This window comes from Carcharhinus amblyrhynchos, chromosome 7 (assembly GCF_965287045.1).
Source record: "Carcharhinus amblyrhynchos chromosome 7, sCarAmb.v2.hapA, whole genome shotgun sequence".
NCBI lineage: Eukaryota > Metazoa > Chordata > Chondrichthyes > Carcharhiniformes > Carcharhinidae > Carcharhinus > Carcharhinus amblyrhynchos.
The window spans coordinates 57,269,067-57,283,013 of record NC_137330.1 but is presented as its reverse complement, the minus strand read 5'-3'; the positions used below and the strand labels follow the sequence as shown (position 1 = coordinate 57,283,013).

Below are 13,947 nucleotides of genomic sequence, written 5' to 3'. Positions count from 1 at the left end.
CATGCTTGGTCAATAATGGAACCTGCTGTTCATTTGATAGTGATGAGAGCAGGCCTATGATTTTGGATAGGATCCACATGAAAAGAAACATGACTTTAAATATAAATGGAGCTCCTATACAAAGGTGACCATAGAGGCATCTTAGAAATGTCTCTGGGAAATGAGGACTGAGGGACATTGGTGTATCCTCCCAGAAGATTGCCATTCTTATGTTTCTCTGTAAGTTTTGTTGGAATCAAAAGTCTACTGATGAATAGGTACATCTCTGATAATATCCATCTCCCTCCACTACTCAGAGGGTATTTGGCGATCAACCACGTTGCTGTGGGTCTGGAGTCACATTGCAGGCCAGTCCAGGTAAGGAGAACAGATTTCCTTCTCTAAAGGACATCAGTGAGCCAGATGGATTTTTACAGCCGTCAGCAATGGTGTCATGGTCATCATTAGACTTTTGATTCCAGATTTTTATTGAATTCAAATTTCACCATCTGCCAATGCAGGATTTGAATTGGCTTCCCAGAGTCTCTGGATTATTAGTCCAGTGACAATATCATTATGCCACCTCCTTGCTAAACAAGAACTCAGTGAAAAAGATCCATCCATGGCTTGTTGAGAAAGGTTAAGGATAATATTTGATTGAAAGAAGAGTCTTTTAATGTTTCAAAAAATAGTTTTAGAAACCAGCAAAGGGCCACCAAAAATGAACACGTAGAAGCTGAGAGTACCTGTGGTATTATGCATAGTTTTGGTCCCCTTATTTGAGGAAAGATGTGGTGGCATTGGAGGTAGTTCAGAGGATGTTCACTAGATTAATTCTAGAGATGAGGGGTTTGTCATATGAAGAGAGATTGAACAGTTTAGGGCTATACTTTCTGGAATTTGGAAGAATGAGGGGAGATCAAATTGAGGTGTACAAGATGTTAAAAGGCATGGATAACGTAGACGTGGAGCAGATGCTTCCTCTTGTGGGGCATTCTAGGATGAGAGGTCATAGTCTTAGGGTGAGGGGTACCAAGTTTAAAACAGAGTTGAGGAGAAACTACTTCTGTGAAAGAGTTGTGAAAGGGTCTGTGGAATTCATTACCCCTAAGTGCAGTGGATGCTGGGACAGTGAATAAATTTAAGAAGGGGTTAGACAAATTTTTAATTAGTAATTGGGTTCTAGGGAGAAGGTAGGAAAATGGAATTGAGGAGTATATCAGCCATGACCAAATGGCAGAATGGACCCGATGGGCCAAATGGCCTAATTCTGCTCCTCTATCATATGAATTTAGAAGAGTAAACTAATCAGGAATATAAACATTTTGTAAGAGTTTTTTACAAGTATATGAAAAGGAAGAGAATAGCTGAAGTAAACATTGGTCCCTATAAGCAGAGACAGGAGAAATGAGGAAATGGCAGAAACAGTGAATAAGTATTTTGTATCTTCCTTCATAGTAGAAGAGATACAACTTATGTATCAGAAACCGAAGGTAACTTAGGGATTAGTAAGAGGAAATTAATTTCAGCAAAGAAAAAAGTACTAGAGAAACTCAAGGGATGAAATCCGGCCAATTGTCAGGATCTGATGGCTTACATATTTTAGGGTTCTAAAGGAGATAACCAGTTCTATTATTTTCCAAAATTTCCATGATTCTGAAATGGTCCCAGCAGATTGGAAGGTAGGAAAAGTACTATTCAGGAAATGTGGAAGAGAGAAACTGGGAACCACAGGCCAGTTAGTCCAACATCAGTCATTGGGAAAGTGCCAGAATCTATTCTTAAGGAAATCTTCACAGGATACTTATAAACATACAGCATGATTAGAACAATCAACATGGTTTTACAGAAGGAAAATTTTGTTTGACAAATTTATTAGTTTTTTTTAGGCTATTACTGATAGGTTAGGTAAAAGAGAATCAGCAGATGTAGCATACTTGGATTTCCAAAAGACATTTGGTGATTTTTGATACAAAACAATAGTATACATGATATATGTTTACTATATATAGTATAATATATACTGAGGGTTGAGGGTGTTCAGGGTGATATATTAGAATCGATAGAATATTGGTGAACAGATCGGGGAAATGGGGCATTTTCAAGTTGGCAGGCTGTGACTAGTAGAGTGCTGCAATAATCAGTGGTAGGGCCCCAGCTATTTGCAATAGATGCAGAGAAAGACAGTTGTGACAGTACAAAACTAGGTGGGGATGCAGGCTATGAGGAGAACATAAAGAGGCTGCAAAGCGATATTGACAGGTAAAGTGAATGGGCAACAAGGTGACAATTGGAGTACCATGGGGAAGTGCGAGGCTATTCACCTTCGTCGCAAGAATAGTAAAGTAGAACGTTTTTTAAAAATTTGTATATGTTGCTGTTCAGGAAGGCTTGGGTGCATTCGTACAAGGAACACAAAAGGTTAACATGCAATACAGCAAGCAAGTTGGCATGTTGGCCTTTATTGCAAGGAGATTAAAATAGAAGAATAAAGAAGTCTTGCTACAATGTTCAATTCTGATCTCCATATTTAAGGAAGGATATACTGTCAGCAGTACAGCAAAGGTTCACTAGATTGATCCTGGGATGAAATGATCAATGAGAGGTTGATTAAATTAGGACTGTATCCTCTGGAGTTTAGAAGAATGGCAGTGACCTCATGAAAGCATTTAATATTATGAAGGGTAGATGTTGTAATGTTCTTTCCCTTAGCTGGGGAAGCCAGAGCAAGGGAGAACAGTTTCAGGATAAGGGGCTGATCACTTAGGACTGAGGTGAGGAGAAATGTCTTCACACAAAGATTTGTGAATCCTTACCCCACAGAGCTGTAGATGGTCGATCATTAAATATAGTTCAGGCTGAGGTATATTGATTATTGATCTCTCAAGGAATAGGTGGGGAAAGTGGAGCTGAAGCCCAAGATCAGTCATGATCACATTGAATGGTGGAGTATGCTGCCAGGCTTCTCCTGGTCCTATTTCTTATGTTCTTATCATTGGAAAAAGAGGCTGGTCAGGAGCAATGTAGCTCAAGTCACAATGGTTACCCCCTTAAGAGTTGCATGTTAGTTTTAAGTGGTACAAGTTAGAATTTTAGGACAACTGCTGATGTCTACAGCTAATGAACTGTGTAGTTGGAACTGGCTGCAGGCAGAAATCATTATAATATGCAAGAAGCACAGATTTGGTCTTGACCTGCATTTCAATCAACACACGTGGGTTAGTCACATATCATGCTTCCTGCACCCGCTTCTGGAGGCTCCCAAATTTACACCCCCAAGAGTTATCCAACTCAAACTTCCACCTACTCTTCCACTTCAAGCTAGAATATTTTGGGAATTGCACTGGATGCCAGGGGAGATCTCAACTCGTTCATCTAATCACTAAGTATCAACCTTCCTGAATTTTTTTTGCCATAAAGCAAGCTCACCTCTTTTATTATTCATTCTTATTGCTTTCTCTTTTCTGAAGCATTTCATTCAGATTGATTCTAGTCTTGTTATTTTTAGCTTATCTTTCTTTTACTACATCACTGTCAATCATATGCTTATGCTGTCAAACACTGCTCAGGCTGCCTCTCATACCTTCCTCTTTCTTGTCCCTGACCTCTGAGTTGCGCTGCTCTTCATCCCTGTATCTCTGTCTATACCTGTGAAATACATTGCCCCTGAATTAGGAATGTTTAGATTTTAAAAGTAAATTATTTTGTCATTTTAGATCTGCCAAATATTCCTGTAACAAGTGATTCAGCTCCATTCTAGATCTAGTGTCCCAACATTTTACAACTTGCATTTCTTCATCATTCCAGTTGAAATTTTCCATATTAATGCTGCTTAAATTTGTCACCATGGAAGGCAGAACTTAGAGGAAACCTTGTGCATGTAGCATAATGCAATAGGGTGAGGGACACAGTATTGCAGAATATAAAGACAATTTTCAGTGAGCCAGAGAAGACTGAATGGGCATTCCCTTTGACAGAATTGAGCCAACAATGTAGAACAGCTGAGTATGGAAAAAGGAAGCTTGGAAGAAATCCAAGCCATGTCAGTTGATGTGCCAGTAAATGGGATGAGCGGAGCAGGTTGTGCAACACCGCTAAAGCAAGGATTACTACATCACTGTACTGGACAATAAAGCTTTTTAATTAAAAAAAAACTCAATTTATCATGTCAGTTGCCCAGATGGTTGCCAGTCAACCATAAGGGTGGCACCCTATATGTGTATTTTATGTGCTCCTGCTGGGTATATTCTGAGGTAAAATAGTGTGGGTTGGGATGGCCCCCACCACCTTTCTGCCTACCATGCCATCTCACCCCCATAACACAGGGATGGGTGGTGATGGGCAGCTGTCAAAATCAGCAGTCCACCCACCATATTCAATTCAGTAGTCAGGGGTCAATTAAGCTTGTTATTGAGCCAGTTGATCCTGAAAAATACGCTGTTCACAGCATAACACATTTGGTGGAGGGCAATTCAGCAGACGAGAGCAGCCTTACACTTTTCAAAGGTTCTTTTCAGGATGAGGTCAAGGTTAGGGAGAGGAGGTTTAAGGCTGCAGGTGGGTAGGGAAGTAGGGGTGTTTGATCTTAGGACCTTGATCGGCACAGGGTAGCCCCCTTCTTCTTCTGGCCTTTTAAAGTTCTTATTATTATTTTGCCCTGTGACTATGGCAAGAACAGGAATTCACAGAAAGTTCAAGGTGACCACCAACCCTAGATTCTAGTCTAGTTATCTTGAGTTATGATAAGATTGATCTTGTAAAATCAGGCAACAAACTTGCAAAATCATGGAGTCATTTCCACATGTGCAGATCTCAGAAAAGATTTAAGTATGCTGTGAAAGAAAATCTTATTCTTAAAAGTTCCCTTCCAAACTTCTGTAGAAATAGTTTGCACTGGTAAAAGTAGTTGCCTCAGAAAATAAAATCTGCTTTGAAAAGAGTGATGAATAGATTACCCTGTTAAAAAGAGACACCTGTTTCCACTCAGAGAGGAATGAAATATTTCAATGAAGCCTGTTATTATTGCACTGAAATGGTACATAATGGTTCAACTTATTAAGGTGAAATCTGCTTTGATATTTTCCTGTAAAAGAAGTAAACAGAACTATTTGTTTCATCTATTTTGAGCTCTAGAGTGTCAAAAAATGTAATGTTAGCTTCAATAGTATCTACATCTGTGTTGAAACATTTTTGTGAATAGTTGTTTATTTTAAATCAGTGATGGTTTCCATAGTTTGAACATAGGGACTATGGATGAATTTAGTGTAAGTGGTATTCGACCTTGGCTGGACATTTCAGCCATAGAACTAAAATGAACATGCTTCTATGAGAATATGATAACCAGAAACATGTTTTTTTAAAAAGCCTGTTTGTAAGGAAAAGGTGTAGTATGATGATTTATTGACTGGACCTTGTGTCCACTGAATCAGCCAGAAAGGAAATCTGTCCCATTTCTGTGACTATTAGAAACAGCTACTGTTGCTATTGTGTTTTTCACTACTAAACATAATTTCAATGTTAGCTCGCACAGGAATTGAATGGACAATGTTCTTATTCAGCTAGGGCACTGAATGTAAGTTGTAGCTCTTCAATACATGTCGTTAAGTTTCTTAACTATTTTCAGACGAGTAAATTACTTTTTTAATTGAAACAAAGCATGGTATAAAATCACAAAATGATTAAAGCACAGCCTGTTGTGTCCTTGTCTGCCCTTGGCAAGAGCAACACAGCTAGCTCCATTCCCTCACTCTTTCCCTGTAAACATATGATGTATCTGTCCAATTCTGATAGTTCAACCAGCTTCTTCATCAAAGTTTTGCCCAAGGTGCCTTTATTTGAGTTGTTTGTCCATCGTCATCGATGAGGACCTCGACACCATTAGTCATTTTGAGGCTGGTTGCAGTGTGTCCAATGTTGACTGATCAGGCCAATTCGAGCACGGAATGTCCTGGCACATATTGGACAGACTTGTGTAGACGCGATTTATTGCGCTGGTGGCTCTGGACTTGTGCAGCTCACGCTTAAGTTGTGCTTCAACAATACACCTTGCTTCATGAGCTTGACAGCCTTTGTGGATGAGGTAGTGCCAGGTAGGGTGGTTTTGTGCAAGCGTTTCCCAGGTGGTCATGTCTATGTCAAGTGACTTCAGGGAGGCCTTGAGTGTGTCTTTGAAATGTTTCTTCCGGCCTCCATGCAAGCGTCTTCCAGCAGACAGTTCCCCAAAAAGGAGCTGCTTGGGTATGCGCTTGCCTGACATACGGATGACATGACCTTCCCACCGGGTCTGTGCTCTCATCAGCAGTGTGTGGACTGATGATGGACTTGCTCTAGAGAGAACTTCAGTGTCTGATACTTTGTCTTGCCATTGGATGCATAATATTCTGTGAAGACAAGTCATGTGGAAATGATTGAGCTGTTTTGTATGCCTTTGATATACACTCCACGTTTCAGAGGCATACAGGAGGGTAGTGAGTACCACGGTGCTGTAGACTTTCAGTTTTGATGTTGGGCTGATTCCTCAACATTCCCATACAATGGAGTGCAGTTTACCGAAAGCAGAACTTGCCTTTGCTATTCTGCAGTTAACTTCTGTATCAATAGTCACTGCTTGGGAGAGGGTGCTGCCAAGATAAGTGAACTGGTCTACTGCATGTAGTTTCTGCCCTTTGATTGTGATTATGGGTTCTGTGTACGGTGCATGAGAAGCAAGCTGGTGCATGACTTTGGTCTTTTTAATGTTGATGGTGAGTCCAAAGTTGTCACAAGCTGTGGAAAATTTGTCCATACTGACTTGCATCTCTGGCTCTGAGCCTGTATGATGTGGGTATGCCGGCGTTGGACTGGCGTAAACACAGTAAAAAGTCTGACAACACCAGGTTTTAGTCCAACCGATTTATTTGATAATAGACTCACAAGCTTTCGGGGTTAGTCCCTTCGTCAGGTGAATGGAGAGTTCTGGCCTCAGACAGAGCATATAAAGCACAGACAGTTTAGAGATTACTGATTAGAATGCGAATCCTTACACCTAACCTGCTGTTCAAGACCTGAAGTGGCTGACAATGTGCGTGGAAGGAGCACTGATCACAGGTTAAAGAGATGTGTATTGTCTCCAGACAGTACAGTAAGTGAGGTTTTGCAAACCCAGGCAAGTCACGGGGGTTACAGGTAGTGCGACATGAACCCAAGATCCCTGTTGAGACCGTCCTCATGTGTGCGGAACTTGGCTATCAGTCTCTGTTCAGCGACTCTGCGCTGTCGTGTGTCGTGAAGGCCGCCTTGGAGAATGCTTACCCGAAGGTCAGAGGCTGAATGCCCGTGACCACTGAAGTGTTCGCCAAGGCGTTCATGTCACACTATCTGTAACCCCCGTGACTTGCCTGGGTTTGCAAAACCTCACTTACTGTACTGTCTGGAGACAATACACATCTCTTTAACCTGTGATCAGTGCTCCTTCCACTCACATTGTCAGCCACTTCAGGTCTTGAACAGCAGGTTAGGTGTAAGGATTCGCATTCTAATCAGTAATCTCTAAACTGTCTGTGCTTTATATGCTCTGTCTGAGGCCAGAACTCTCCATTCACCTGACGAAGGGACTAACCCCGAAAGCTTGTGAGTCTATTATCAAATAAATCGGTTGGACTAAAACCTGGTGTTGTCAGACTTTTTTCTGAGCCTGTATACATGGTGCAGTCATCAGCAAAGAGGAAATCCCCCAGAACAGTCTCTTTCACTTTGATAATAGCTTGAAGTTTCCTCAGGTTGAAGAGCTTCCCATCCACTCTGTATTTGAGGCTGATTCCAGCAACACTGTCCTGGAAGGCATCATTCAGCATGGCAATAAACATCATGCTGAACAGTGTGGGTGCAAGCACACAGCCCTGTTTGCGCCATTGGTGACTGGGAACACCTCAGAGGATTCTCCAGTACTCTGGCCATCGTGCCATCATGGAACTGGCATACCATCTGAATGAATTTGGGGGGCCAGTCGAACTTTGACATGATCCTCCACAGGCCTTGTCGAAGGCTTTTGTAAGGTCAACAAAAGTTGTTTAGAGCTTGTGATTCTGCTCCTGACACTTCTCCTGAAGTTGGCGTGCAGCAAAAATCATGTCAATAGTCCCACGACCTTTGCGAAAGCCACACTGTGACTCTGGAAGCAGGCCCAGCTCCAGATGAGTGACCAGATGATTTAGCAGGACTCTTGTGAGGGTTTTTCCTGTGATGGAGAGCAGCGAGATTCCTCACTGTTTGTCACATACTTGCTGATTGCCCTTCCTCTTGTAGGGGTGTACGATGGAAGCATCTTTAAATTTCTGAGGAATGGATTCTTGCTTCCAAAAGGACTGGAACAACTTGGTGAGCTTCTCGATAAGTGCAGGACCAGTAGCTTTATAGATCTCTGCAGGTATGGCATCTGCGCCAGGGCTTTGCCACTGGATAGCTGGCTGACAGCTTTCATGACCGGCTACCAGTGGGTTATCCATGGCGCTGTTGATATCAACCTGGGAAATCCTGTCTATTGCCTCATCATTAATAAATGACAGTCGGTTGAGGACGGCTTCAAATTGTTCAGCCCATCTCTGCAGGATCTGAGCCTTCTTTGTAATGAGAGTTGTACCATCTGTACTCAGGAGGGGGGAACTCGCGAGAGATTGAGGTCCGTAGAGAGTGTTTAGGGCTTCATAGACCATTTCAAGTCATTTCTGTCAGAGTATCCCTGTATTTCATCTGCCTTGGCGCTCAGCCAGGCATCCTGCATTTTACGCAGTTTATTCTGGACTGTCCTGCGAGCACCGGTAAAAGTATTTTTCTTGGCAGTTGATGATGGGTTTTTCTGACAGGCCCAATGACGACGATGCTTTTCAACAAGTCAAGCCTGTATCTCCTCATCATTTTCATTGAATCAAACATGCTGCTTGCGGGTAGAGGGCCCGAGCATCTTCAGCACAGATGTATGGAAGCGTTCCCAGTCGTCCTCAGGTACGCCTGCGGTGTAGGTCAGTAAGCTTGATTTCTAAGTCTTCAGCCAGTGCTGAAGCTATGCTGGGGCTCTTTAGCTTGACGGCATTGATTCTTTTCATAACCTTGCTTCCTTGTGGTCACCTCTTGGGTCTGATGTGGAGCCTCATTTTGGAGACAATGAGCCTGTGATCTGTCCAGCAGTCAGCACCTCACATGGCCTTGCTTACTCTGACATCCTGCCCGTCTTTTCTCCTGACTGACATAGTTGATAAAATGCCAATGTTTAGAGCGGAGGTGTATCCAGGAGATCTTGTTACGGGTAGGCAGACGGAAGGTTGTGTTGGTGATGAAGTCGTGTGCTGCATAGGTCTTCATTAAGAGTAGGCCATTACTGTTACACTTGCCCACTCCATGCCTCCCAATGACTCTCTGCCAGATTGCAGAGTCAACCCTATTCTTGCATTGAAGTCGCCAAGCAAGATCAGCTTGTCGGTACTGCTCACTGCTGATAGTAGGGCATCTAGATCTTTGTAGAATTTGTCTTTTATCTCGTCCGGGTTGTTCATTGTGGGGGCATAGGCACTGATCAGGGTGGCTTGATTTCTGTTCTGTAGCGGAAGCTGTAATGTCATAAGCTGGTCATTCACACCCTTGGGTAGACTATCAAGTTTCCGAACAAGGTGACTCCTGACGGTGAATCCAACTCCAGCATCACGACGCTCATTGTTGCCGCGATCGCTCCAGAAAAAAGTGTATCCACCTTCAGTTTCTGTCAACTGACCTGTGTGTGTGGAAATCCACACACATTGTCGGCCACTTTGGGACTTGCACAGCAGGTTAGGTGTAAAGATTCGCATTCTAATCTGTAATCTCTAAACTGTCTGTGCTTTATATGCTCTGTCTGAGGCCAGAACTCTCCATTCACCTGAAGAAGAGGGAATCCCCTCGAAAGCTAGTGAGTTTACTATCAAATAAATCGGTTGGACTAAAACCTGGTGTTGTCAGACTTTTTACTGTGTTTACCCCAGTCCAACGCCGGCATATCCACATCTTCACATGCTGGGTTAGACGAATCCCTATCTCACCGAGGATTGAGACCAATCAGCTACCCTCACCTGGTTTAGCTGGCTTGTTGAAGCCGTTGCCCAGGATGAGGCCACTGTCGCACGCAGACAGCTATGGGGATCCACAGGTGAGAGCTGAGTGCCAGGTGAGGACAAAGAGTGGACAAACAGCCCTGAAAGGACGCGACATGTTCCCCCACCAAAAGGTACTACCCCTCCCTGACACCCCATACATGCCTACCTTTATTTATGAAAAGAACAGGGTATGGACACGTATAATGCAACAAACTTTATTAAATATAGTTAACCCGTAAATTACCCATTATATGTACAAGAAACACCCAGGATTTGACTATACTACCTGTAAAGATGGCTTGGTAGGCTATACATCCCGTCCATGAATCCCTATGGTTTGTCTTAATGAAGATGATTCTCGCTGGCCATTTCTTCCTTGCTTGCTTGTTTCCTTCTTTCTCTACTCTGGTCCAGTCTTGGCCATATCCCGTCTCAAGTCTTCGCTCCCAAGGTGTCCGGAATGCCTATTTTATCCCCCTGTGGCCCAGCATTTTCCACCTGCCCTTGGCCTTCTGCTAATGGGGTCTCGGGAGGGGGGACCTCAGTGCCCAATGGTCTAGTTGAAGACCTGTTCACAGAATACCTGAGCCCACGCCTTGGAGTCTCGCCCCATCTAGGCTGCTGACAATAGGCCAGTGCATGTTCAATAGGAGCGATGAGCGTTTTATGGATTATCGATAGGGTGGATCCAGACATGCCCCGACAAGCTGTCTGAGTTCTGTATATTCGAACGTTGGCCAGGTCTGATTTTCTGCAGGCTGTTTACTGGACCTGACTGTAATTTAGTTTAGAGTGCCCAATTCTTTAATTTCAAATGCCCAATTTTACTTTGGGCTCAGCACCACATATGCAAATTGTTTCTCTTTATATGTTTACCCAATTCTCATTTTGGAAGCCGTGATTAAGCCTATCTCCACCACGATCTCAGTCAGTGCATTCCAGGTCCTAAGTGCTCTCTGTGTAAAAAAAAAGCTTTCTTTTGATGGGTTCTTCACCATTTACCCATGTTGGTGTCCTTGGGTTCTTGTCCCTTCCATCAGTAGGAACAGTTTTCTTCCCTCTCTGTCTCATCTGTCCAGAAACCTCATGTTGTAAATGTTTTTATTGTATTTTGTGGCAAATGAAGTATCCATGTGTGTGTAACACTGAGATTGTGGAGGCAGCTGAAAATGCCACAAGGATTTTTGTCTATTTAAATTCAGTCTACATTTGCTGAAAAAGAAGTTGCAGCTTGGCTTGGCATTAAAGCTATAAAATAGCCAAATTGATCTGAAACATGATCAAAGTCCTTCATCAGCTGAATTGATAGTGACTTAGTTCACGTGGCTTTTTAAACATGGTATAGCATGACCCTCAAAACCTTTCCCATTGATGTTTTATAACCCTCCCCCTTTACCTCCTTGTCAATTCTCTCCCATCCAGAGGTGTGGTCGAGGTGGGTACAATTACAACATTTAAAAGACCTTTGGACAGGTGCATGGATAAGAAAGGTTTAGAGAAATATGGGCCTAATGCAGGCAACTGGGACTAGTTCAGTTTAGGAAACCTGGTTGGCATGGACTAGTTGGGCCGAAAGGCCTGTTTCCATGCTGTATTTCTCTGTGACTCTATATACTGTGGAATGCAGTATCGGTTATATTATGCTTTAACTGTGTTAGGTTTTAGTTAGATATTATTGCTGATGTGGTTGGATTACCATTGTACAGAACATCAACTTTATTTGCAGACAATTTATAAGCAACGTTTTTAATATGTTTCTCTCAGTTACACCAAGCAGCTGAAATCTCACAAGTCAGAGGAGCTCGAGTCATAGCAGCAGAAGATATTCTGTTCTTAATGCGGAAAGACAAGGTAAATAAAGTATTTTAAACCAGTTTACAAATATATAGACCCATATTAGTATTCACTCTGGGGTTCAGGTGTAGGATGAAATCGGAACCACCAACTGCAGAAACAGATCCTAGATGGCCACAGGGGAGGCTGCTTGCTGGGGTTAGAAGTTCCACCTCGGTGCTCCATCCCAGTTGTTTTGGAGACTATTAAGCCCTCTACCCATCACATGCTCCCACACCTCCCACCCATTCCCCATGTTCCCTCGTACTCTTATGCCTCCAACCCAGTCATGGTCCCTTGTACTCTTCATGCCATTTCTATAACCACTCAGCATCCCCCATTAGACAGTCCTCAGGAGAGATTAAACAAAAATAAACTTATAACAATGTAATGCAGCTCTTACTGTCACACACCTAAAGGTGAAAAAACTCACATTCCAGAAACTCACTCAATGCTATTAAATCTTTTTAAATGTTTACTCAATTATAAAAACAAAGAGCTTCTAATCAGGCTCACATCAAAGACAACAAATTGCCTAATAGCCTCTTTAAATGGTCAGTCAATCTTTGAACTCAGAACCACAGTGCTCAGTTAATTATAGCTTTTGAAAGTCAGCCAAACATTCAAAATGGCATAATAATAGCCACTGGGGAAATGACAACAAAAAACTCTATTGAAACGACTCAAATAGATACTGATTTTCTTTTCCTAAGCGGCAACAGATGGCCTGACAATCAAAGTAGTCCAACAAAGTTTTTTTTTCTCTCAGTGGTAACTGCAGTGTGTTTCTTTCAAAGTTTAAAGAGCAAGGGAATTCAAACACTTCAGGTCATGAAAATTGTGCAGAACCTTTTCAACTTTAAGAGTATTATGTCCACCACATCAATTTGTGACTCCCATACTGCGAGTTGGACAAACAAAATAGAGTCTGTTTGAATTCAGCATGAAGTTCAAATGACCTACTGAGTTCATGTTTCACCCCTTTATCTTACCAGCAAAATTTGGATCTATCTCAAATGTGGCAAGACAACCACGGCCACGTGCCACTGGCATTTCTAAACGTCCACAAAGCCTTCCTAATAGTCAAAATAAGACCTGCAATTTCCTAATCTTCATTGTTTAAATGAGTACACAGCAAATTGTCAATCGTGGGAAGGGGATATGGGAAGGTTGACAGTTCCGTGGATTCGTACCATTCCATGTGTCAGCATTTTCAGGAGTAAAGGAGACATATTAAAAATATATTGCTTTGCTTTGATGCGTTTTGTGGTATTCAGCCTTGTAAATGTTTAAATATCTTCTGTTTATATCTTAAAATGAATTTTTTTATGATTTCATATTCTCTTGATTTAAGACTCTAAATTAATCATATTTGGGAACATCAGTAGCTTATAGAGAAATAAATATATTTACATGTTTGGGACCAAGGAATTTGAATACACAAGTTGTTTTTGAATTTAAGCTCTTTGTTGTCCTCAGTATGTTTCTAATTCAGCTGCAAAACATGCTTAAACAGGAGGGAAAATATTGGTGAGTATTTTATTCTCGAAATACTTCCCAATATCAATGCTGATCAAAGTATGGTCAAAAGTATACTTGCTAATGTGAGAAAGACATCTTCAAATTGGTTGCCCATCTGTGACCTATCGTTTAGGGTCTTCTTTCTTCCAGGTGTCTTTTGGTGATATTGATATTACTGCAAGGTAGCAGCTGCCTGCCTCTTAGAGCAGCTGTGTCTTTTTTACTGAGGGTTACAACTTCAAAAGAGTCTGGAAGCCCATCCAGAATAGCTTCGTTCAGTGAAAACAAGCTACCAGATAGGATAAAAGAGTAAGAGATTCATCAAGAAGAGATGATAGAACTCTAATGCTTGCAACGTGCTTGTTACAATCTCTGAAAGAGTTGTCTGTAGAGAAGATCCTAATATTTGAAAATTAGCATTTTTGTGTTATTTAACAACATCTTGTAGCATGTTCTGAAAGACTTGATTTGACAGGTTTCCTACATCAGAATTTGTGTGTTTTCAGTGTGTGAT

The 13,947-nt window shown here is 42.0% G+C and overlaps 1 protein-coding gene across 6 annotated transcripts in view; it reads left to right on the top strand.

Moving 5' to 3' along the window:
- Positions 1–13,947, top strand: part of supt3h (SPT3 homolog, SAGA and STAGA complex component) — a 430,545-nt gene that overhangs the window by 276,394 nt on the left and 140,204 nt on the right. For all 6 annotated transcript variants that reach the window (XM_080192373.1, XM_080192377.1, XM_080192374.1 and 3 more), the window contains one exon: positions 11,844–11,930. In XM_080192373.1, the coding sequence (XP_080048499.1) occupies positions 11,844–11,930 (87 nt within the window). The remainder of the gene's footprint in view (positions 1–11,843; positions 11,931–13,947) is intronic.